Source organism: Sus scrofa, chromosome 10 (assembly GCF_000003025.6).
Source record: "Sus scrofa isolate TJ Tabasco breed Duroc chromosome 10, Sscrofa11.1, whole genome shotgun sequence".
Classification (NCBI taxonomy): domain Eukaryota; kingdom Metazoa; phylum Chordata; class Mammalia; order Artiodactyla; family Suidae; genus Sus; species Sus scrofa.
Window position 1 is genome coordinate 8378590 of NC_010452.4, and position 26226 is coordinate 8404815.

General features: G+C 44.9%; 1 protein-coding gene across 6 annotated transcripts in view; it reads left to right on the forward strand.

Annotated features, from left to right (window-relative positions):
- The window catches only part of TGFB2 (transforming growth factor beta 2), a 129172-nt gene that overhangs the window by 72454 nt on the left and 30492 nt on the right, over nt 1–26226 (forward strand). For 3 of the 6 annotated variants that reach the window (XM_021064294.1, XM_021064297.1, XM_021064296.1), the window contains exons 3-6: nt 3881–4013; nt 4133–4243; nt 5741–5918; nt 7367–7520. In XM_021064294.1, coding sequence (XP_020919953.1) covers nt 3881–4013; nt 4133–4243; nt 5741–5918; nt 7367–7520 — 576 coding nt within the window. Of the gene's footprint in view, nt 1–3880; nt 4014–4132; nt 4244–5740; nt 5919–7366; nt 7521–10778; nt 13669–26226 lie in introns of those variants that run through there. The other 3 variants (XM_021064295.1, XM_021064293.1, XM_021064298.1) reach the window with 2 other exon arrangements.

Sequence of the window (26226 nt, forward strand, 5' to 3'; positions counted from 1 at the left end):
TTGCTTTTCTTCCCTTACCGCATGGGTGATAATGGAGATGCCCAGTGTTCCCTGTTTAGGGAGGCTGTGCCTATTCTTAGAACATGCCTTTCAAGTTAAGATTCGAGACTTTGAGCTGTGATTAGAAGCTCTCCTAGGCAGTTCTGAGACGAAACCGTGAAGCTGTAGGAGGATGGCTTTTATTTAGCATCTTCCATCCTTGTTGGCAACCCAAGTGATTAAAGGTTTGGGAAATTGCCCCTCTAAACATGGGCTAAAGGACCTGGGCTTATTTAGCCTAGAGAAGGGAGACTGAGCATGCTGAGGGGACTTAATAATAGTCTCCGAGAATACGAGGGATATTCTCCGAGTGATGGAAAGCAGCTGTCTCCTGTTTCCACTGAGGACTGGATCAGAGAGGACGGAGTCAGATTGCAACAAGTGGGTTTAAGAGCTCTTGGGCCCGAAAGTCCAAGACAACACCCCTGCCAGACCAAAGTCCCTTCTCGGTCTTCAGAATCCTCTCGCTCCCTGGCTGTCTTTTCTTGGCTGGTTTCTGTTGGCCCGTTCCTGAACCAGTGCAAAGACACGAAGGACCTTTCTCCCAAGAATGGGATGAAGTTGCCAGGGTCAGAATCTACCGGTGTTTCTGTGGCTGAGGAAGCTCTTATCTACTCATAGGACTTTTTTTTTTTTTTCTTTTTAGGGCCGCACCCCCATCATATGGAGGTTCTCAGGCCAGAAGGGTCTAGTCGGAGCTACAGCTGCTGGCCTACGCCACCGCCACAGCAATGCTAGATCTGAGCCACGTTTGTGACCCACACCACAGCTCACAGCAACTCTGGATCCGTAGTTCACTGAGCCAGGCCAGGGATTGAACCCACATCCTCATGGATACGAGTCGGATGCATTACCACTGAGCCACAGTGGGAACTGCACACGAGTAAGATTTTAAAAGAAAGAAATTTCAGAATCTCTTTGCCCCCCCATCTGCTTTGAAATCTAGATTTACTAGATTTGCCCCCCATCTGCTTTGCAGTCTAGATTTACTTCTTCTCTATGAGATGAAGAATTTCCACAGACTTGTCAGTAGGTATTTTTTCCTGCCATTTGGTCAGTGTGCTGATGACTTTTCAAAAAAATTCTGTTTTTAGCAAGACTGTGTGTGAGTGTACACACACACATATGTCTACGCACACATGTATATGTACACTTTCATATATATGGACACCTAGGTATATACGGTATCTTAAGATATGAGTTAAATGCACGAGTATCTCAGAGATATTGTAGACATTCGATATCTGATTTATATTCATCCTGTGTAATGAATTCAACAATAAACGCAATGCTTTGTTCTAGACAGTGTCTCTTTGAGTTAGGGATATAAAGATGAATGAGATATCCTGTGCCAATTAGGAGTAAAGCAAATAAGGCATCCTTATAGGAAGTCAGCTAGGGGAAGACATTTCCCCTGGAAATGGGATGGGAAGTGGATTTGGGGGATGTTACTAGTTCTTCGCCAATGAGGCAGATGGAAATGCCTGAAAAAGTCCTCTCAACTATTGTTTTACCGTGGAGAGCCAACATTAGGTTAATTCTCCTGTTTATTCTGAATTGGATAAGTGGTATCTTACTTGCCCAACTGGGCGTGTTTTTAAAGCAAGGTTTGGTTTCCAGAGGATTGGCCACTGTTCAGTCGTGTCTTGGAAATTAGAGGTTTATGTCGGCATTAACCATCTATATATTCCACGTGTTGTATTTTCATCTTGAACCAGCATTTATGATACTCTTACTAGAAACACGTGCCTCTGTCCTCGAGTGTGTTCTGCCATCTGGAAGGGAGGGAGGGTAAATCACGATCCAGCTCTGACCCTTAGACTCTTTAGGCTTCAAAAACCCAGCTTGGAAGTGGGAACAGTGACTTGGGAATTGCATTGATTCGCTCACTTGCTGAGAGGCCTTGGGCAAGTTACTTAACCTCTCTGAGGTTCAGTTTCCTTCATCTGCCTGGTGGGAATGTTTTCAAGGTTAAATTAAATGAGATAATGTGTGCCAAGCTCAGAGCCCATGTGCTCAGCCCTCGTGTCATGTTTATTTTCTCCCTTTGATTCACAAAGGGCATCTCTTGCCTAGGGTAGCATCATGCTTCTCTCTAGACTGTCCTCACTTAGTGGGGTTTGCTGGGTCTCAGGGGCAGGGGCAGCTGTGTAGCATTTGTCTAAAATTCATGAGGGCACCCAAAGTCCAACTGTGTGATTTTTTTTCTTTTTGCTGGTCTATATTTAATCCAGAAAAAAGAAGTCTACTGTAATGGCAAATACTCTATCTAGGAAGTGTTTGTTGTCGAACTACTTGAAACAAAAAATGTACGCACATGGACAGAAGGTGTATTTTGGAGTTCCCATTGTGGCCTGGTGGAAAGAAACCTGACTAGGATCCATGAGGATTTGGGTTTGATCCCTGGCCCTGCTCAGTGGGTTAAGGATCTGGGGTTGCCACAAGCGGTAATGTAGGTTGTACATTCAGCTTGGATCCCGCATTACTGTGGCTGTGATGTAGGCTGTCCCCCCCAAAAAGTGGGGGGTGGCATTTTAAAATGAGCAGGAAGAATATGCAGGCTTATTTTCCATGGTTTGAAGGAGAATAAGTCAGTCTTCTAGAGACGCCAATAGTCATTGAATAGACAGTGATTAAATTGAGTGCTTTGCTTTGAAATGTTCTCAAAGTGAAGATAGGATCCCTGTCCTGGGGACACTTATGAACTTGTTGGAAAGACCCAACACCTCTATATTCAGTGACCACAGCACAGTTAGACTCAAGGTCAGCAAGGGAGGATGAAGGGCCAGGGCTGGAGCCCGGAAGACTGAGAAAAGGCAGGATCTGGGGTTTGGGTCGGGACTTAATATAGTTCTTGGAGAGTTAGGATCGTGGTTTGACTGCTGCATAAAACATCATCATTTAAAGACAGAATTAAAGGGGAAAAAACCCCTAAAATGCTCGCTGCCTATAGAAACCCAAGAACATAACAGCAGTGGCTCTTAACTTATTTGAAATAAATGCATCCTTCCAAACTCGCCACATTCAGGCTGATTTCCTTCCAGGCTCTCTTTCCACGTGGTTCCAGACTGCTCCTGCCCACATTTGTTCTTAGTCTGCGGGATACCCAAGAGCGCTGTAAATCCTAACAAGTCACAGGGAGAGCAAAAATCCCAGCAAGAGACTGAGACCTGCCGCAGATTTTAATGTCAGTCAATGTAGGGAACTAGGGTTAGTTCTCTGCTTCCCCCATCCCTTTCTAGGGCCACACTTGTGGCATGTGGAAGTTCCCAGGCTAGGGATCCTTAACCCACTGAGCGAGGCCAGGGATCGAACCCCAGTCCTCATGGATACTAGTCGTGTTCATAACCTTCTAAGCCACCTCGGAATTCTTCCCAGGCTCATGAGACGAAGATTATCATTCAGATCCTTCCAGGGGTGAGCACGAGCCCTTTAAACTGGACCCATCCACCTGTCTCTTCTCTCATCCCGGCTCCCCACATGAAACAGGCGGAACGACAAAACCATTAGCTTCATAGGTAGGATTTGTGGCTGAAATCTTGCAAAGCTCGTGTCAGCAACGGAAAATAATTCCTGTCCCCCCCCCCTTTTTTTTAGACACTCGGCTTTCTGGTTCCTGCCACCTTTATCCTAACACACAATTGATTTAGTGGCTCAGTTTTTCACGGCAAATGGCCTGCTGTTATGTTTTGTGTGCAGGCAGCCATGCCGTTGAGATGGCAATACCCGGAGAGACTGGGCTGGGACTAAATTTCGGAAATGAATTGCAGTACTGGTAGTGGTTTTGGTTGAGTCCTCTGTCCACGTGCCACCTGAGCTCTCTCACCCTCTCCTCCTCTAGATTCTCAAATCCAAAGATTTAACGTCTCCAACCCAGCGCTACATCGACAGCAAAGTCGTGAAAACGAGAGCAGAAGGCGAATGGCTCTCCTTCGACGTAACGGACGCGGTTCACGAATGGCTCCACCATAAAGGTGACCACGCCCTGTTTCCCACTTAAATGTCCCCGGATCCTCCCTTATTGCACCTTGACTGCAGACGTAGGGGGATGAGAGGCGCAGACAAATGACCTCCGTGACTTGATGTTTTCCAGACAGGAACCTGGGATTTAAGATAAGCTTACACTGTCCCTGCTGCACCTTTGTACCGTCCAACAATTACATCATCCCCAATAAAAGTGAGGAACTAGAAGCGCGATTTGCAGGTAACTGAAACGTGGTCCTGCGCGGTGCAGGGAGGGAAGGGGGCTACTGGGAGGTGAGGGCGGCTTGCTGGGGGAGGCGGGCGGGGGGGGGGGCGTTTCATTTGTTTGGGCAAAGATACGGTTGGGGAAAGATATTGGAAGGCAGAAAGGACTGGAAGAAAGGGGTTGGTTCCCGGTTTGTAGTGTTGGGTGTCCAGTGATGACTCCCAAGTCCTAATGACAGACTCCCAACCTTCAGACCCTTAAAGAGCCTGTGAAGCCCTTTCTTCTTCATTTAAGCAAGGCACGATCCCACCCCTCCCCCACGCTCATGTTCGAGAAGAAGGAGATCACGTGCCTTCAAGGGCATTCATTGATCACCCTCCAAACCCAACGTCAGGACCCCACAACTGTATGTCACAGGAGGGCAACCCCTCCCCCACAGCCTGCCTGTGTGGGTAGACGCCACCTGTTGGAGTGGGCACTCTAGGTTTCCAAGGGACTCCCTTCTCAGACTCCCTAACTGTTTAGAAGCACATGACTGGGTTTACCCCACCTTTTTGCTCACCTCTTAGTGAATGAGGCAAAAGTCAAGGAGAACGAGGAGATGCCAGGAGTCACCTCCTGTGTCAGATGACAAGTCATTGGATGATGGAGGTGGGGGGCGGGGAGGGGGTGTCACCATTTGCTGGTGCAGCGCTGGCTCTGAACCCCCAGCTTAGCGAGCTGATTGCGCTTCCCGGGCTCAACCCACTTGGAACCTCCGTCCCCTGCAGAAGGCCCCAGGGGCTCTTGCTCTTGGAAAAATACTCCCGTGGCCTAGAGGTCTCTTCCCTCTCTGACCTCGGCCTGATTGTCCAGAGTGTGGAGACTAAATGCTTAAACTGGCAGGCTCCTGAGCCTACTTTGGGGAGCTCGAGTTTCTCCACCTCAGATGGAATCAGGGAAGTGTTGAGGATGCCATAAAAGCAATGAAAAAGCCCTTTCTTCCCCAAATAGCATTAGGTCGGGGTGCGTTCTGTGTCACTTGAACCTCAGTCCCTGCTGTTGAGTGGAAGTCTCAGTTCACGTTCATTAGGAAAGCCTTTTGAGTTGAGCAGTCCTAGAATCAGGGCGAACCGGCAGGGGGTCAAGGCCCGTCCTATGGCCGGGTGTTGAGTCGTCGAGGGGCTGAGCACAGCCTAAACCAAGGATGGACTCAAATAACCTGCCTTCGGTTGCCCTTGGACTAGAGGTCAGAGACTTCTTCTGTAGTGACTTACATACCCGACCAGCCCTGCCTTCCACACCGAACTGCCTTCTGACAAGGGCCCCATTTAGAAGCTCGCTGTCACCTGCACTTGGTCCCAGCCCTTCCCGTGGGGCACGACCCTAACCAGCTGCTGCTGCTGTGGTGGTCGTCGCTGCTATTGGTGACGATAAAAGAAAAAAAAAAAAAAAAAAAAAAAAAAAACTATGGCTGATTCTATTTGATGAAGGTAAAGCTAAATATTTATTACCCAAATGCATTTTTTCAAGGTATTGATGGCACCTCCACATATACCAGTGGTGATCAGAAAACTATAAAGTCCACTAGGAAAAAAAACAGTGGGAAGACCCCACATCTCCTGCTAATGTTGTTGCCCTCCTACAGACTTGAGTCACAACAGTCCAACCGGCGGAAGAAGCGTGCTTTGGATGCAGCCTATTGCTTTAGGTAAAAGAAATCCAAATCCAAGGAAGTAATTGTGTCTGTTACGTCTTGTACTGCCTTCCCTCTTTCTTTGACCAAAAAAAAAAAAAAAAAAAAAATTGACTTGAACTGTGGAAGTTCCCGTCGTGGCTCAGTGGTTAACGAATCCAACTAGGAACCATGAGGTTGCGGGTTCGATCCCTGGCCTCGCTCAGCGGGTTAAGGATCTGGCGTTGCTGTGGCTGTGACGTAGGCTGGCAGCTACAGCTCCGATTGGGCCCCTAGCCTGGGAACCTCCATGTGCCGTGGGTACGGCCCTCAAAAGACAAAAGACAAAAAAAAAAAAAAAAAAAAAGGCAAAATTGACTTGAACTGTTCTCATCGCTTAAAGGCAGGAATCAAAATGTAGAGCCATTGTCATTTCATAACATCGCGCTTCCCGGAGGCTTAAAACAGTTGTATCTGTGGTGTGGTTGTGGCTTCATTAGCCGTGAACCAGCCATGAAGGGAGACAACAGGCCCCCTGGATTTTTCCCCCCAAATCCTCCTGAATGAAGCATTTCAAAGCTGAAGGAGAAAAGGAGGTGTCTGCCCACCCCCACACCTGACCCCTGACCCCAAGCAAAAATGAGTTTCCCCGAGGTGCAAGATGGTGGCTCCCTTGTTTGGAGCCTCAGCATCTGCAGGAGCCTGAGCCCCCCTCAGAGGACCCATGGTGGCCTTCACGGTCACAGCGGGGACAGAGATAGCAGACCCCTACTTGCCTCGGCTTCTGCTGCAGCGTGTGAGGGCGCCAGGACAGCGGGGTTTATTTCCCGGCCCCACGCGAGCTTGGGAGGGCGAGGGTGAAGGTTCTTATGGAGCCTTGCAAGGGGGGGGCTCTTTCTTTATGTCTCGAGCTGTGGGGCAGTGCGGGGTCCCCCCTGACAAAGTGCTCACAAGGCACTGGGTGTTTTTTTTTGGTTGCCAGAGCTGCTGGTTGCTCTAAGCAAAACTCTGTGTTTCTTGATCTCGGCTTCATTCCTAGATCAAGGAACAGGAAATGAAATAAAGGATTTAGTCTCAGAAGAAAATGCCTTAGATAGTTCTCTGAATAGCTGTTGTGCTTCATCCGTTTTGTGTTTGAAAAGGCGGTAGGGGCTGGGTGGCCAAACCAGGCAGTGCTGGTTGGGAGGGGCTTGGTCTCCCCACCTCTAGGCTTACCTCTCCTCATTCAAGAGAAGGGTTTGGTTTTCAAGGTCACAGACAAGGGGGTCAAGGAGCAGAACTCCTCAGGGAACGCAGTCCTGCGAATCCCCATACACCCCATCAGGAATGCCACTTGAGAGGGCAGTACACCCGTCACCACCTGGCCCCTGGCATTGGCTCATAGATATTTGTTGAATAAATGAATGAGTCATTTTTCTGGTTTGGGATGAGGGGCAGAGGGCGGACATGAGCTTTAAAATCTCCACTGCTCTTTCTTTTATCAGAAATGTGCAGGATAATTGCTGCCTGCGTCCACTTTACATTGATTTCAAGAGGGATCTTGGGTGGAAATGGATACATGAGCCTAAAGGGTACAATGCCAACTTCTGTGCCGGGGCGTGCCCGTACCTGTGGAGCTCTGACACCCAGCATAGCAGGGTAAGTATGGGGCTCACTCACCTCTTCTGTGCTGGGCCTGCTAATATGTACCTGCTGACAGTATTTCCCAATGAATCCTAAAGAGCCTGGCGCCCTTTTGCCATCACACATGGACGCGTGCTAAAGAAAACCTTTGGAATGATGAGGGGGAAAATGTAGGCCATAGGTAAACTCAGAAAGCAACACTGGGGAGTTCCCACTGTGGCTTAGCTGGTTAAGAATCTGGCTGGTATCCATGAGGATAAAGGTTCAATCCCTGGCCTTGCTCAGTGAGTTAAGGATCCGGTGTTGCTGTGAGCTGTGGTGTAGGTGGTAGATGCAGCTTGGATCCAGCATTGCTGTGACTGTGGTGTAGGCCAGTAGCTGCCACTCTGATTGGACCCCTAGTCCAGGAACTTCAGTATGCTGCAGGAGTGGACCTTAAAAAAAAGAGCAATGCTGATGAATCAGACAGCAGGTCTGGCCTTCTCAGTTAGATTATAAGCAACTTGAGGATGGTTTGGGAGTCTCTTTTGTTTTGTCGTCTCAGCAGCTGTAAGCCAAAGTAGGTAGGATGGAGATAGCACTTTGTGTCATGTCCCAAGATGTGCAGTTACCCAGATCTCCATCTAAAACAAGAACCTGAGAGTTCCCACTGGGGCTCAGCAGGTTAAGAACCCGACACAGCATTCCTGAGGATGCAGGTTCAAGACCTGGCCTCGTTCCATAGGTCGCAGATGCGGCTTGGATCCTGTGTTGCCGTGGCTGTGGTGTAGGCTGGCAGCTGTGGCTCTAAGACAGCCCCTAGCCTGGGAACTTCCATATGCTGGTGGTGTGGCTGTAAAAACAAAAAAATAAAAAATAAAACAGGGATCTGTTATCCCTGCCATCAGGGACTCATGCTAGAAGCCACGTTGAAGACTTCAGCGGACCCTTTGGCCGTGTGGTACACCAGTGTGTGACAGTTTTAAAATCATTTAATTTCTCTGAACCTCAGTTTCTCATCAGTCAGAAGGAATGTCTGTATGAAACCTTATCCTTAAAATAATGTCACACTCGAGAGTGGCGGCGAAGGACATAAAGCTGAAGCCATGTGACAGGGATTTGAAAATCCGTATCTCTGAGTCTTTTTGAATGTAACCTAAAGGAAAGGAGAGTCGGAGTATTTTCAGTTCCTTCAGTGAGGAGGCGAGAAGGCTGGTTCAGAAGGCACGTGCTGGCGTGGATGCTATGTGTTCCCAGCCCAGCTTCGCAACGATTTTTTTCTGCATAATAACGACGTTTGTCCAATATCGGCCTCTTCCTGGTGCCTCGTCATGTAGGGTTCTAGAGATGGGAAGGACTGTCTGAGCTCGCTTTGTCCAAACCTTCCATTTTTGGGTAAAGAAATGGGAATCTAGACCATGTAGACGACTTGCCGCAGATCAAACAGTGGGTGACGGACCGAAGGCTGGAAGGCGGTCTCCCCATTTTATAACCAGGCTTTCATTCATTCCGTCTTAAGAGGTGAATTCCTGACATGTGGCTCCACATGGGGGTTAGGCCTCTGTAAATCTCCTTATTAAAGGAGCATTAGAAACCTTGCCTTCACTGCAGGGTAGGAAAATGAATCTGCTGCCAAAAAGATCGCATAATGCATTCCGCTGGTTTCCAGAGCTTGGGGGATATCAATTCTTTTCGACAATCTGTATGATACAGTTCCCCCTTCATTCACCTGAAGAGTCCTGGGTTCCTGGACCGTGACGTCTGTTTACGTGTAGATGCTAAGCATATGCGAAACTTTTCATGGACAGGTATGGCTCCCCTTCCTTCGGCTGCTTCCCTGGAGATTTTGGCCCTCCGGGCTGAACGTGTGCCTGGCCACGTGAAGGACACTTGCTCATGCCTGTGCCTTTGTCTGAGCCCTCTGGCCCCAGCTGCCTCATCTGGGCTGTGGCAACAGTAGCTGTAATGTGGGCGAGCCTCCGTGGCCAAGGAGAAACATAATTCTCCTCCCCGATACACAGAGGGAGTGTGTGGAGGCTGAGACCATGCTTGTTTTTCAAGGAGAGAGGAAGGATAGCTATCATGGTCACAAATATGTGGTTTGGACAGTTACCCAAAAAGCCAGAGGCAGCTTAATAAAGTAGTCAGTGTTGCTGGGCTGAAGAACTCTTCTGTCTCGGGCTGAAAAAATGGCCATGCACCTCGAGGAAAAGGTCACTGACGCATGGACGGCATCCTCGGAAAAGTCTCTTTATCATCACTGGGGAAGCGCCACCCTTCCATTGGTGGAACTCACATAGGCCTTTGACATAGGATGGGGTTAAAAGCCCAGAATTAGCTGTAGAAACTTCTTTTCATTCTGTTTTCAGACTGGCTATCTGCTCTAACTTAGCCACTACCATTTGCCACATGGAAAAAGCTAAACGGAGGGTTGATTATACTATTACTATTATTGTTGTTGCTGTTGTTTTAAGCAAAATGTAACAAAGTAAATAATTAAGAATAGAGATTGCTCCTGGGGTGTGATTAGATTTAGAAAGGAATGACCCATGAAAATACTTCTACCTTTTTTTCTTTTGAAGGAAAATATAGGTGACATTAAATTGGCCTGAGAAGACACTTAGCGTAGAAAGATTTCACCCTGCAGAAAGGTGTCTTTTGCTCTAACTAAGGGTGGATGAAAGCCCGGCCCCAGTGAGAGTTTCAGCAAAATATGTTGTTCTGCCTATGCCTGGATCCATTTCTGCCCCCAGCACATAAGTCTTATTTTGTCCAGAGAAGAGTTACCAGGGCTATATGATTTAAAAAAAGAGAGAGAGAAAGAGAGAGAGAGAGAGATGTCTAGAGTCCCTGACCTCAAGGGAACTCTTAACCCAGGTGGGAATTGAAAACAGCTGCTCAGGAAACAACTTCGGGTACAAAGAAGTGTAGACATGAGACCAAATGCCAAGTTTGGTACTTGGACCAAATTTACTGAGGGCCTGGGAAGCAGGTGCAGCAAACAGTGACCAAAGTCAAGACTCATTGGAAAAGCTCTAAAATCTGTTGAATGGACCATTTCATCCAATCTGACGTTTACAGAATGATCTAGTGACAATGCATGCGAAAAGGATTCTGTGGGAAAATGATGAATTCGGGAGTCATAGAGGTAGATGCCTAGATTGCCTACCCAGTGTCGGGACTGATCAGATAACACCATGGGATGGTACTTTAAAAAAAAAATCATGGCCTCCTTTTTTTTTTTTTTTTTTTGGTCTTCTCCTATGTTTTCTTTCTTCTCCTATGTCCTTTCAGGTTCTCAGCTTATATAACACCATAAACCCAGAAGCTTCTGCTTCCCCTTGCTGCGTGTCCCAGGATTTAGAACCGCTCACTATCCTCTACTACATCGGCAAAACGCCCAAGATCGAGCAGCTTTCTAACATGATCGTCAAGTCTTGCAAATGCAGCTAAGATCCTTGGACAAGTGACAAGCCGATAATCACACGATGATGATGTTGATGATGGCGACGGCAGTGGCAACATGTGTAACAAGAAAATACAAGAAAGCCTTGCTTCATCCGTGTTAAAAATTTTTTTTATTTTGAAAAAGCGGTACTAGTTCAAACACTTGGGAAGTTTGCATTCTGTTTGTTCAAACCGGCGTCTGGCACAAAACAAACCAACCAACAAAGTTGAAGGCTTTATTCTATACTTTACCTGCTCTGTAAGTGAAAGAGACAAGAAGCAAAACCTTTTTTTTTTTTTTTTTAAGAAAAAAAAATAAACACTGGAAGAATTTGTTAGTGTTAATTATGTGAAAGAAAAAAACAAAACAAAACAGGAAAATCCCGTTAAGTGGAGTTGCTGTACATACCGTTTTTATCCCACGCCTCACTTGATCTTTCTTTATCGCTATGCAGTGGGCACCCTTCTGATTCTTAGAGTTAACAGTGAGTTATTTATTGTGTGTTACTATATAATGAACATTTCATTGCCCTTGGAAAATAAAACAGGTGTATAAAGTGGAGACCAAATACTTTGCCAGAAACTCATGGATGGCTTAAGGAACTTGAACTCAATCGAGCCAGAAAAAAGAAAAAAAAAGAAAAAAAAAAGAAAAAGAGGTCATATGAACGAGATGAAAAATGCAAGGGAGATATTATATGACCATGCAAGTCTGCATTCAGAGAAAGAGCCTGCAAACACACGCTATGTACCAGCTGCCCGAGGAAGCTTCTTGTAAGGTTCAAAACTGAAAAGCCTGTTAATAAAGGAAACGTTCAGTCAGAATAAGTCTGTAAGATTTTTTTTTTCTTTTTAATTGTAAATGGTTCCTTGTCAGTTTAGTAAACCAGTGAAATGTTGAAATATCTTGATACGTTTTGTACTGGCCAAACTTCAGACCTTAAAGTACGGCTGACTAGCTCTGCTCTAGGTTTTCCTCCTTTTCTGTGTATGTAACCATACCTATATTATTACAGTAGATGGGTCTAGAAGCCAGTCTAATTGGAAACACATCTGCAGATCTCTTTGGAAAACTATTAAATCAAAACATGAACTACTTTATGTGTAATGTGTAAATTTTTACCATATTTTGAATGTTCTCTACTAATGTCAACTCTGATTTAGAATGGGCTTAAATTTGGGCTCTTTTTAATGATTGCTCAGAACTGTGTGTTTCCTTTAGCTGGCCAGTACTTTTGAGCAAAGCCCCTATATTTCGACTTGCACTACAAATACATGTTCCATGGTGTTTTCTCCACTTGCGCTTTTGCAATGTCCATTATTATGACATAAGCTACCTGAGTCCACACTTGGTGTTGTTTTTTTTTTCTTTTATAAAAAGAGGTAGTTTTCCTTCATCTTCTAAGCATCATTACTAATCAGTTGAGACAATAACCATCTTCTCTTTTAGGAAAATTGGGGATTATAGATATATAGATAATTGAGGTGAAATGTTTTAGTTTTAGCAAGGGCTTAAGGATCTGACTGGAACTCAGCACCCTGGTGACTGGGGTTAAGAAAGGTTCCCCCACTTGGTTTAATCAGTATTTTCACAGCATTCTACTGTTACAAAAGAGCAGACAGTTCATTGGAAACATCTTTTTCTCTAGTGGAGTTTTTAGTGTTTGGGGGAAATGGAAAGATGTACGTTTTGGTTGGTTTTGTTTTTTTTTTGTTTGTTTGTTTGTTTTTAAGGAAGGAAAAAAGCCCAGGTCAGCATCAGTCATTTAGTTTATTTCACTGACGTTAAGGTTTTTATGGATGTTCTTTGAAAGTTGAAAAGGCCAAAGGCCAATTTTCCCATGATCAAAAAGCTCTTTCCTCTGAATGAGGGTTATCAAATCAGAGGCTAGAATTGATGGTGTTAAAAACACATGGGTGGCCATATTTTTGTAGAGGAGGTGACCTTATGTCAGGGTTTGTAGGATGTGTCCGTTTGTCAGTTGTCTCTTATTTAGCTTTAGGCTAAAAAAAAATAATCATTAAGACAATGGAGTATTTGCAGTTTTACCTAAAGAGCAGCACAGTGAAGTGTGAGTGCAGAGTGAAGTTGTTTGATAAGTAGACTTCTTTTTTTTTTTGAAATTTCCTGTCCATAATTAAAGTGACAAATTGGATTTGTTTGAAAACTGGAAAAGCCAGAGATGTGTTGCCAGGATAACAAACGACCCTTGGGTTGGATGTAACCCAATCCCAGATTTGAGTGTGTTGACTTTTTTTTTTTTCCTCTTCCACTTTTCTCTGAATTCTATGTAAATCACTTTTATTTCTGCCGTATTTTCCTCTCAGATAGAATGACATTTTGTTTTGTATTATTTTGTCTTTCCTCATGAATGCACTGATAATATTTTAAATGCTCTATTTTAAGATCTCTTGAATCTTTTTTTTTTTTTTTTTTTTTTAGTTTGGGGGTTCTAGAAGGTCTTTATTTCCCATAAGTAAATATTGCCTTGGGAGGGGAGGGAAATGGGAGGGAATAGGGGAAAATGTTAGTATGCGGGTGGGGTGGGGCCTCGGTTTTTATGTGTTAAACAGCAGTACAATTTTATGGTTGGCATGACTTTTTTTTTTTTTTTTTTTGAAAAATGGAACCTAAGAATAGCTGTTTTGTATTTTGATGACCGATTTCGCTGTATTTTAACACGATGTATGTCTGTTTTTGTGGTGCTCTAGTGGTAAATAAATTATTTCAATTCTACGTGGATGTGTTTTTCCTGTCCTGGTATCATCGTGGAAGACAGAGAACACTTCTGCTGCCAGGAGCGTGATCTCAGGCTAGCAAAGTCCTACCATCTTGGAGGCTGTGTTTTTTGGGTTTTTTTGTTTGTTTGTTTGTTTTCTCAAGAGATTCACTCCAGAGATGTCAGGCCTTGTCACCCCGAGGCCAGGATGTATCTGTCAAGGCCTGAAGAAAGCCCCATGCAATCTTTTTTATTCCCTTGTTTATGGCGATTTGGTAATTGTTTGAGAATGAGTTTCCATCCAGCTTGACTGTCTACCAGAAAAAAAAATGCAGAGAGATGTTTGATCCAGCCTTTGGCTTTCCGGTCCGATGTTCTGCCAACCCCAAGGCCAAAAGAACTGGTCTAAGAGAGTATCCCCACTAGCCCCATAACTTGGATAGTGGCTGAGCCAGCCAGAGAGAACAAGAGCCACGTGCTCTTTGGGGTTGGTCTTTGCAAGCAGCTGCTTCTCTATTTCTCCTGGAGCGCTGCACCAAAAAACCCCTATTCCTGCAAACTTTGCTTGGCTGTTCCCTCTACAGGACCAGACTTTGCAAGCATGTTGCCAGTCTCTTGATACCTAGAACTTTTAAAAATAAAAAGTAGTTGTGGCTCAGTCTAGTTGTCTTGCTTTATCTAATGAAAGAACGAGTTTGTGCCTGTGGTCTAAACAGCCCATAGAAACGCAGCAGCCATTCGGGCATCTAGGTAGAATAGAAAACGGTTCCTTGCTTCTACCATCTGAGTTTTGTCTTTTACATTTGAGTCCCAGGTAGAGGAGGTGTTTCACGTTCAAGCCGTTAGTCTGTGCTTCTCTGCAGAGGGCCAGGACCAAGCCTCTCACTCCAGCCCCCGTGGTCTTTATTTGACATGAGGACAGGAGAGGAGCGTAGGGTAACAAAAAGTCACCTAAGAGCTGTATCAACCTTGACAAATTTGTTAGGCACTCTGAGCCTCTGTTTCCTTAGCTTTAAAATGAGAGTGCTACCCGGTGGCCTAGCAGTTAGGGAGTGGCTTCACTGCTGTGGCTCAGGTTCGATCCCAGGGCCGGGAACTTCTGCATGCTGTGGGCGTGACCTAAAGTAAAATAAAAATGGATGAAACTACCTGCTTTATAGAGCTTTACGTGTTTAGTTTCGTGCCCTTGTTATTGTTCAGTAATGAACCTATGAAAAATACTTAGGTGTTTGGCCCACGGTGATCAGTAAACTGTAGTCTTAACAATACTTCCCACCTGCGCTGTGTTCGGCTTCTCTGTCCTGTTGCGAGGAGCTTTGCCATGTGCATTCAAACTGCAACCCGGGACCACACTTCTTCGTCTTGAAATTGAATGTGGACACCTTCCAGACCCTAGTCTTGTAAATGAATCAAGCCATCCGTTATTCCCGAGAATATTCTGTCGCTCCATTTGTTAGCCTTTTGGTTACATGACTGACCCGAAATGGTTTCAAACCATGGGGAAATGTTTGGGGGAAGCTTGGCTTAAGGCCACCAACTGAAGTTCGAAGTAACAGAGACCAGGTGGCTCATTGAAAGCCCCTTCTCCTGACGATGGTGACAAGAACCTCGGTTTACTGAGCATTCACAGCAGGTACTGTTCTCTGTTAACCCACCTAACTTCACGTTTTACCCTATGATGGAGGGATCTTTCTTTCTTTCTTTCTTTCTTTCTTTCTTTCTTTCTTTCTTTCTTTTCTTTTCTTTTCTTTTTGCTAGAACTCTATTTTACATGGAAGTGAGCAGACTCAGAATGATTAAATTACATATCCGAGATCACCTGGTTTGTGAGAGGAGGGACCAGAACTCCAATACACCAGCTACTCGCCATGCGGGGCTTTCAAGCAATTGAAATATGGCGACTCTGAACTGAGATATTCCAAAGTGTAACATACCCAGCAGATTTTGAAGACTTAGTACAAAAAAGAATATAAAAATGTCTCATTACTTTTTTATATTGATTACATGTCTAAATAATATTACTTTGGATATATGGCATTAAATAAAGTATATTATCGAAATCATTTCACCTGTTTCTTTATACTTGTTTAGTACAATTACTGGAAAATTTAAAATTCCATCTGGGGCTCTCATTCATATCTTGTGTTCTGTTTCTCTAGCATTTCTTTTCAGTTCTTGCTTAGAATGTCTCTCTCTCAGGTTACATTGCCCATCTGTCCTTGCATGCAGTCTATTTTATCTGCTAGAGCCCTTAACGTATTCATCATAGTTGCTTTAAATGCCAGGTCTGGTAATTCCAGTATCCCAGCCATGCCTGGTTCTGATGCTTCTTGCTCTGTCTCTTCAAATGCCTTATGGTAGGCCTTGTAATTTTTTCTTTTTTTGATAGCTGGACATGATGTGCTGGGTAAAAGCAACTATTATAAATAGGCCTTAGTAACATGGGGGTGAGAGGGGAGGTGGAAGCATTCTCCATAGGTCTATGATTGGGTCTCAGTCCTTTTTTTTTTTTGGTCTTTTGGAGCTGCACCCTCGACATATGTAAGTACCCAGGCTAGGGGTCGACTTGGAGCTGCAGCTGCCAGCCTATGCCAGGGCCACCTACATCTCAGCCATAGCAACACCAGATCTGAGTTTCATCTGCTACCTACACCACGGCTCACAGCAAGACTGGATCCCTGACCCACTGAGCGAGGCCAGAAATTGTACATCCATCTTCACTGATACCAGTCAGGTTCATTACTGCTGAGCCACCCCTGGAAATCCAGGTCTCAGTCTTTTAGCGAGCCTCTGCCTCTGGACTGTGAACTTTGCAAGAGTGGCTCGGTTTTTCTCCTCCATTCGTTGGGGTGGAATAGCTAGAGTGGGCTGGAATTGGGTATCTCTCTTCCTCATTGTCAGCAGTTAGCCTCTGATAATCCTCCAGCAAGTTAGCCTCTGGTTAACTAGTTTCTCTGGAGGGCTGTGCTCAGATGTATTTCATAATAGTTCCTTTGCCCCCCTCCTCCTACAGGAAGGACTAGATTTTTCTCTGGTATTTACTGTAGGACTCTGGTGGAGCTGTCCACAGGGAGCTTCCGGCAGTCCACCCATTACCATTTAGGTTTTCCTACCCCAGTACCGGTTCTTGCAGTGGTTTCTGCTTGTGCGTCTCTGCTCCAGTAAGCAGTGATGACTCTTTTCCTACCTGTCTCTCCAATCTTGGGGACCGTGGTTGATCCTTTGTCCTCCTCTATCTTATGAATCCCTGAAGATTGGCCGATTATTTATTTATTTGTCTGTTCAGCTTTTTACTAGTTGTTAGGACAGAGTGGCGACCCCTAAACTCCTTAGATGTGGAACCAGAAGTTCTTTTTATCTCACTTAGACAGCTCTGGTGTAGAATTTGAAAGCAGCTCTGTTTAAAGCCTCAGCTATTCCCATAGGCTGTCTTGCCAGCTTTTGTTTCTGTAATTAACCTATGATGGGACAATACCACATCAAAGCTTATGACACTGTTTTTGTAGGTCATAGTTTGTTGAATGTTGCCAATTCACTAGGGATCAGCCTCATAGTTGGAGCTGGTTGACAGGTGTGGCCATGAAAATGTGAATATCAAATGCAAAGCTCTTCATAAAATTAATGGTTACCTATCAGCCAAGCACTACTGAGACAAGCCAGTCCATTTCTAGGGTAGTTGGCCCATGGTACCAATATCTTCTGTCCATACTGTGTTGAAGGGAAGGAAAAAGCCAGAATACTTACTGTGCTCCTTTGAGTCACTGGTCTTGAGAAGACACTACTTTTCTATCTGGCGATAAGCTGTGCTCCCTTTATCAACAAGTCCTAGAAGGGTGGATCCAGGCTTTGTGTTCAGGAAGCTTACATAAGGGAGGGTTGTTTTTTTTTTTAACATCAAAATAACAAATACAGGAGTTCCCCTCGTGATGCAGTGGTTAGTGAATCTGATGAGGAACCATGAGGTTGTGGGTTCGATCCTTGGCCTCACTCAGTGGGTTAAGGATCCGCGTTGCCGTGAGCTGTGGTATAGGTCACAGACATGGCTCTGTCTGGCATGGCTGTGGCTGTGGTGTAGGCCGGTGGCTACAGCTCCGATTCGACCCCTAACCTGGGAACCTCCATATGCCACAGGTGCGGCCCTAGAAAAGTCAAAAAGACAAAAAAAAAAAAAAAAAAAAAAAAAAAATTACAAAGTTAGACTCAGAGTCTTTGAAAGGGCTCATAAAAGTGAGAAGCTGGGACGTTTTGAGCCTTAAGAGCTTCACTGCAAACGGGCCTCTGGGCTTTAAGCTAACACATGCCAATTTTTTTTCTATCAGACAGTCCCCTTGTAATTCTAGCAAAAACTAGATCCCATCTCTATTGATAATCGAGTAAATCACCTCTTATGTGCTGAACAAAAGGGAAAAAAGATGTTAGTTTTACTGACATTCTGGGTCAGAATCAATAGAGGCATTATTTTTATACCTCTTTTGAAACATCCTGTGAGATTGGAACATGGTTAATATAAATATTAGGCAGTTATATCAATGGATATGAATAACTTTACCTGAACTTGCAAAAGGAATGCTCTTCACTTACCTTTTTTAAAGAAAAGCACTGCCCTGGGTCCCCCACGCCCACCCCCTGACTGTGACTCTGTCTTTATTTCACTGAAATGCTTTGTAGTGTGTTTCTTTATTTCAGCAAGTAATGGCTCTTTGGAGAAGAGGTGCATGTGTTCCTGTCATTGGGCAGAGACCTAATAAAAGGAACAGAATGTACCAAGGGAGACGGTGCTGTGTGTTCAAAACTAGGAAAATCGTTCAGCCTAAGAGGACAGACATAATTAAACAGCACGTCCAGAGATCAGTGGTCAAGAAAACGCCCTGCATAATTTCTCAGGCTCTTCCCTCAAAGGGGGGTTCTTCTCTCCAGGAGATACCAGGGCACCTGGAAGCACACAGATGTGTGACTCAGGTGACATCATAAAGGTCTGTCCGCCCTAGAGATGAATACACACTCCTTAGGCCTGAGTCTCCAAGCTGATTCCTATAGAAAATCCCAAATTCCAGGGTGCTGGGAGCAAACAAGTTCAGAAGTTATGTAATCCAGTCCAGCTCCGAAGGAGATGTGAAGTCATGTAACTTGGCTTGTCCCCAAACATGGGTGTAACACTAATTTCTTCATTTGAAACAAAATTAAACAGTACAGGAAACCGAGGAGAATATGAAATCAAGTGGTGGTTCTCCGTTCCATGAAATATCAGATTTCATATCCCTGAGTGTGTCCATCTTCCCCTCGTCCTGGTGTCTCCACGAGCCACTGGCTACATTCAGCTTCCTACAAAGGTCAAACACAGTCAGAAGGTGGCATGGTGGACCTAGAGGAAGCCAGGGACATCTGGCAAACCCAGGATACGGGCTCTTACAGTCAACCATGAGGAATTATTTCAGCAGGATTTTCTCCAAGGAGATTAGAGAGATAGATAGATTTTTAATTTTATTTTAATTTTGAAACCAAGCAGGGCTCTGTGGGGCTCCTGGGCACAAGCCTTTCTGTGTCCCCCATTTCTTGCTTTTAGGGAATAAGCTTCAGCCTCCACAACCTTCCCGGAGATCCAAAGGGCAGGTTCAAACAGTTGCTGATCAGGAAAGGGAGGGGATGCTGAGACCAGGGAGGAGCAGTCAAGATGGTGCAGCCTTGGGGCAGGGTCCTGGTTCCTCTTTTAGGATTATATGTAGCAGTATCTTTGAGTTCTTCTGCAGAACTAAAACCAGAGCCAACAAGGAGGACCACCAGAACCAGTCCTGGGGCCACTAAATGCCAATTTAGAAGAAGAATGAAAGCGTGCATCTACCCTGATCCTTAGCTGGGGCCCTATTTTCTACGCCCAAACTATAAAACCACTTCCTAATCTCTCTCAAGGGAGGGTACGGTCTTTAGGGCATTAGCCTGCCGGAGCGTCCTTTGCCTGGCAAAGCAATAAAGCTATTTTTTTCTCCTTCACCCCAAACTCTGTCTCCATGTTTCTATTCAGCACCCGTGGTCGGTGGCTGAGTTTCGGCAACAGTTTAACGTACTGTTGGGTGGTGTAGGGCAGGAAACAATTCCTACCAGAAGTGCTAGGATGGATTTTGATTTATTTCCTCTGGATTAGACATCTGGAAGTGTGAGACCAATGAACACTCGGAACACAATAGATGTGGGAGAGGGGAGGGAATCAGAGAGGGGGACAGGAAAGGGACCGAGTTACACGGATCTCATTGGGTCAAGAGCTGGGTGTCTGTGTATGACACCAAAGCGACTAAACAAATGTAGTGAGAAATCAGAACACATTGGTCAACCAGGCTTATGTTCAAGGAAAAGAGTCAAAGGAGGGGTCCCACTGTGCTGTTCTCTTTCAAGCCTCAGTCTTGAAAAACCAAAATGCTGGTTGCATAAATGATGTGACTGGAAGAAGTGGTTCTTTGTATTCTGTCTCTGCCCTGCTGTGTGGGGTGTTGGGAATGGTCACATCCCATCCCTGGGGGTCTCCTTCGGAACAGCAAGCCACCCCCATCCTACATTTCCTTTTCTGGGCCTGTCCTCATTTATCTTGTGTTCTCAGCACCTGCATACAACTTAGCTCCTAGCAAAAATTGAAGAAAGGCATGAGAAGGGATTAGAGACCCAACCCTCTCTGGGACCCAGAGAAATCATTTCCAGTGTCCCCTTCAATAAAACAAAAGGATTAGATTAGGTGCTCTACAAAGTCTTTTATAAATTCTTTTCTTTTTCCAATTAGTAGGATGCCCTCATGTATCTTTCTATGATTGCACCAGTAAGCTTGATGCATCTCTTCATTCACTATAATTTATTCAACAAGTAATCCTATGTACCAGATTTTGTTTTAGGTTTTAGGCTCACAAAAGTGAACGAAACAGGTCAAGTCTCTGCCTTCAGTAGGTTATGTTCCAGCAGGGATCTCACCCCCGTGAAACCCCAAAGAAGATGCTATGATCCTCTCTCCTGCAGCACCTTCCTTGCTGCAGATGCTGAGCGTTGGTTTCCCATCTCCAGCGGAGGCAGCGTTGGCAGCCAGTTCTTTGGCTCATCTTAGCAGTCATAGAGAAGGGCGAGCCCTTACTTCCCCAACGCTTTCTCCCCAGAGCAAAGCCTTTCATTTGCCAATAAGAGATGTGATGCAACTGGGCTATAACCCCTGTGTGAGGGAGAACCCAACTCTGCCAGTTCACATAAAGGAATTGATAACTGCTCTTCATGATGAACAAAGTCAGAGACCATGATGCTTCTGCAGGTGGAGACTCAGGAAAGAGGGCTTCGGATGCACATTTCACCATTGATAATCCTTCTTTCCAGTGAACGGTAACTAGGTCTGCACTCCAGAACCTCACAGCTTGGAGTGAAAGAACCAGTGAACCAAATTATCATTATCATTCCTTTTGCTGCCAGCAACACCATCATCCGCAGAATCATCACTGCCACTTCCTTATTGTAGGTCAAAAAAGTCGTCTGTTGGTAAACTCCTGTGAGGCTCCCAGAATCAACAGGACTCATTTGGGGAGACCAGACTTGAGGGTTGGCAGGAATCAAGGAAACCCTGGAGGGACTGCAGACAGGAAGGAGGAACCAAGCTGACATTCTGGGAATCGCCAGTGGAGGTGCTGCAGAGCCAGCCACCGCTGCTGCTGTGGAGGCTCTGAGAATGGCTCCTGACACTTCCTCCACCTGGGCCTCCCCACCTTCCTCAAGATGGAAAGTCCTAGAAGAGAGCATCCAGTTGTCTGAGCTTAGGTCGTGTGACAATTTCTAGGCTTAGAACATGGGGTTATAGAGGAGGAACCTGGTTCCCTTGGATTCTGTGGCGATTGCAGCAATAAGGAGTTACCCTCCAGCAAGGCTGCTTACACTGGGGACATAATTACACAGGAGAAGGTCTAGGTTTATTAGGAAGGTAGATGAGGGCTGGACCACCACGTGTTGACGAACATTTATGTATTCATTGACTAGAGCTGCTGAAACCAAGCCTCACGCCCTGGGTGGCTCAACAACGTAAATTATTCCTAGAGTTCTGGAGGCTGGAAGTTCAAAATCAAGGCATCAGTAGGGCTGGTTCTTTCTGAAGGCTGTGATGGAAGGATCTATTCCAAGCCTCCCCTCTCTTCTTGGTTTATGGATGGCCATCTTCTCCCTCTGTCTCCCCACATCATCTTCCCCCTGTGCCTGTTTATCTCTGGGTCCAAACATCTCCTTTTAACAAGGGGGGAACACAACTTAACCTACAACAGTTTAAATCAGAAGTGCAGCGGAGAATGAATAGTGATCCCTGGGGAAATTTAAGGAAATAAAAACTGAATACAAAATGGGTTTTACCAATCTGCTAATGGCTAGACATTTCTGCCAATAATAGAGAAAGATTTGGGCCCATGAGACCAAACTCTGTTACACAGCCTCCTTTGTAAGACATTTTGAAAAGTCTACAGTTGTGTGTGGAGCCAAAGTTCACACTCCCTTATGGATGGGCACTTCATTTACCCGCAGTGGTCTCCAACTGGGTACAAAACAGAGTCATCTGGAGGGATTTTAAAATTAGAGATTTCTACGTCCATCCCAGACCAACTAAATCAGATCATTTTTGAGACAGAAAGAGACTTTTATAGCAAAAAAAGAAAATCTCTTCCAAGGAAATCCAGTGCCGTCCCATGCCAGTATTTATCAATTACAATTGACCCTTGAACAACAGGGTTTATACATGGATATTTTTTTCATTAGTAAATACTACAGAGTTATTTAATCTGCAGTTGGCTGAATCCATGGATATGGGAAGGCTGACTGTAAGATTATATGTGGATTTTTGGCTCTGGGGAGGGTTGATGCCCCAGCCCCCACATCCTTCAATGGTCAACTACACTATCTAAACAAATGGATATTAATGTATGAGAAAATGTTCATAAAAATGGGACCATTTCAATGAGAGCATTTCCAGACACAACAGATATATGAGAAGCTATCAGTCAAAAGATGGGTATCAATAATGTCATCTGGTAATAGACTCCCACTCACACCTCCAGGAATCTGACTGTCTCAGCGCCATCCTCTGTAAGGAGATGCTTGCTTATTGGTCTAGCTCTCCAAAAGCATCATCTCTAAAAAGAAGAAGCATCTTAAAAAAGAAGAAGAAGAAGAAGCATCTTTATCTCCCATCCATGGAGTGGTGAGGATAAAGTTTGGTCTCTTGGGAAAATGTCAAATATCAAAACATGAAATGTTTTAGAAGACCACAGTTTGTCATTTCCCAAAAAAGACGTATCCAGGACGAAAAGGAGAATTGCTCCTTCACACGATGGTGGCCAAGGGAGGTTGGAATGGAAGTTTGGTAAGTGGGCTGGTTTGTGATCCATCATTTCAACTAGACATTTCCTGTGAGCCTGAGTTTTTCTATGGGAACTTTCTTGAGAGTTTCTCTTATAAACAGTCCTTCCCTGATGGCAGCTCTTGATTGCTTCTCCCAAACTGATACCCAGTTCTGGCTTTGCTGTTGTTCTCCAATCAACTCAATCTCTCATGATAAAAAGAGCAACTCAATGTTGCTAATTTTTCCAAAAATTACATCAGTCAGCTAGTTGACTTGTCTTAAGTAGCTAACATAACATAGATGATAGCATAAAGCAACAACATAATGACAAACAACATAGTTCTTTGCTTTTGTTTTGTTTTCCAATTATGTTTTGGTGTGTGCATGTGTGCCTTTAATGAGGGATGTTTTCCGAGGCCAGAGAAATATCATCTGGGCTTATGGCATAGACAATGAAGGTTTTCCTGACTCTGTTATGGTATTTGATTCAAGCATCTGTTTTCCTCCCCAGCACCTGTCTGCCAGGTGGAGAGGGAAATGGAGTGAATAAGCAAGCAAAGAACTGATTTGTCTATGTGGCCTGATATTTACTGCTTAATTGGTTCAGGGGAACCAGGTTGCCACAATTTATTTCTAAAGAAAGCAGACTCTGCAGGAGAATGTGAGTGCTTGACCTTTAGAGTCCTGAGATAAAATTGATGAAAATGCCTACGCACAGTGCCTGGTACACAGCAGGTGCTCAAGATTTCGGTGTCCTTTCTTCATCTCCCTAATTGCATCATGTTCTTATCCCATGGCATCTTTCCTCATGGCAAATCTTCCCCTGAAGACAGCATCCTTGCTTTCCCCAAGCTTGTTCCAACGAGGCTTGCTTGACGGCTATTACCTGCCCATCAGGCAACACTTGTGTAAGGAGTTCATCAATTAGGAAGTTCACCCCCAAAGCGAGCCCGTGTCTGTAGATCCTTTGTCTGTCTTCGCAATTCTCCAATTACCCACTTCTTTTGGAAAGCTGCCCTGACTATGCTGCCAGAGTACCCCCAGAGTGCAATTGGCCATTGTCTTGTGTCCTTGAAGGGAAGAGGAAATCTGTGGGGGTTTTTTTTTGGGGGGGGGGTAGAAGTGTCCTGACACGTGTTGAAGCTCTGGCATCCTGGGAATTGGCTGAGCTGGTTCTGTGAAGTTTGTCTGCCCCTTCCCATAGCAGAACACAATTGCTTTTAAGGAATGTTTGGATAAAACATTTTCCAGGCCACATTTATCCCTTTGCAGGACTATGTTATATGTGACAACATTCCAATTTTGAGGCATGACTTGTGCCAATCCACACAGGCAATTAGAGCTGACACATTCCATGGGTTATTGGTCAAGTCTTCAGTAGACCAGAAAGAAAACCCACAAAGAAAAACTTTACCAATAAAGGGAACCAATTGGAGTCAGCCATGGAAGCCTAGAGCAAAAAGTTCTTCCTCAATTTGTATGCTGGGCTTTTCTATTATTTCACCATTTTTCTTCTGCCTAAATATCCTCAAGGTTAAGTGGCCTGGGTGCTAGTGTGGTGGACAACACCTGGACCTGGCCCAGCGACAGCTGAGCCTGCAAAACTCAGTGATTGTCTTGGAAGAGTAGAGTCGTGTAAGACCCTGTCACCTCCAGTGCCACCACAGGCAGCCTGAAAGGGACCCTCGCCTCATGGAGGTACCCTGCTAAAAAGCACCTTCCTGCTTCCCTTTCCATGACCACCAACCACCATCAGAAAATCTGGGACGTGCACAAATTATTGGTAAACCAGCCTCACTCTTGGTCGAGCTGTGACGTCATTTCCTAAGACGAATCTTGTTAACGCTTACTCAACAAGCCTCACACACACAGAAAATGCTATCTTGAGATTTCTGTGACCTCTTGCAAAATAAGCCAGCTGTTCAAAACGGAAGCCTGTTCTGTGGATGCTTTTGGAAATGTCTCTCGTTCTAGGGGTCTGGTTCTGGCCACTGACCGGTTTTTACCTATACTGCCTTCATCATTGAAATGCATTCATTGTGCCATTTAAGACAAAATCTAAATGTGAGGAGTCATTTTCAAATGCAATAGTAATGTTTTCAAGTGTTCAAAGTGCAGGGACTCTAGGGAAAAACAAAGTGTTATAGAGGCAGTGGGGGACTTAGTTCAAAGATAATATGGATAAGACACAATCGGGTTTTTTTCGTGGTTGTCAGGTTTTGGTATGTAAGCAGCGTGCGATGAGCTTTACATGATTCTCAGGCATGTGTAATGAGCTCAGTGCCATCTCGTCTTTCTGACTCATTTTTTCAAGCTTTGGAAAAACGTATTTTTTTCCAATCCCATAATCAACATACTCGTTTTTAATTCATGTTTTCTTCTCGAGGGGAATGAATTCATGCAGTATCTCTGTTGAGTCTGAGATGGAATCTCACAGGCTAAGCTCCACGTCAGCAAACCAAAACTTCACTTAGTTTCTATACTCAGCTCTCTCGGCAAAGAAAGGCGTAGTTCCGCCCCTCCGTGTCTGCTCGCTCAGCACAATTTACCTGATGGGGCGCCAAGATTTCCCTTCGCTCCATATGAGGAAAGTAATCTTGCACTAACCAGTCTGCTTCTGCCCAGAATAACTTCCTTGTTCCTGCTTTGGGCTATAAACCCTTCTTGAATGGCACCCCCTTTGGAGGTCCTTTCTATGGCTGCCCAGTTGGATGCTGCCTGGGTTATGAATCACTGAGGAAGGCCAGTTAAGATCTTCCACATTTACCCAGTTGAACTGTCTTCTTTCCCAACTCTGTCAAGAAACAGTGTAGGTAGGACTTATCTACAGTCGCAAAATGAAATGCAACATGAGACGACACAGAGTTATGACACAGAGTTACTCCAAGGGAAATCTGTTGTATGTGGAGTGACTTAGGCTTGTTTTTACAAACATTATTCAGTTTTCAAGGCAAATGATTCTGCACTGGGCGAGCATCAAGAGAAGATGGGGGGGTTGCCTGAGGAATTGCTGTGCTTTGGGTAAATATTTAAAATAGAACCCCTAATATGTTCTTTATGGAAACCGTATGATTACACCTCTTGAGAGTCAACGGCTAATAGAACATGTCTTTCCTTGATGTAACAGGAAGCTCTCTTTAATGAGCTTATGAGAAAATACAACGCATTTTATTCTGACTGCCAGTGGACTCACAATTAAGTTTGTACTCAGTCACAGGAGTTCCCTTAGCTTAAGTTG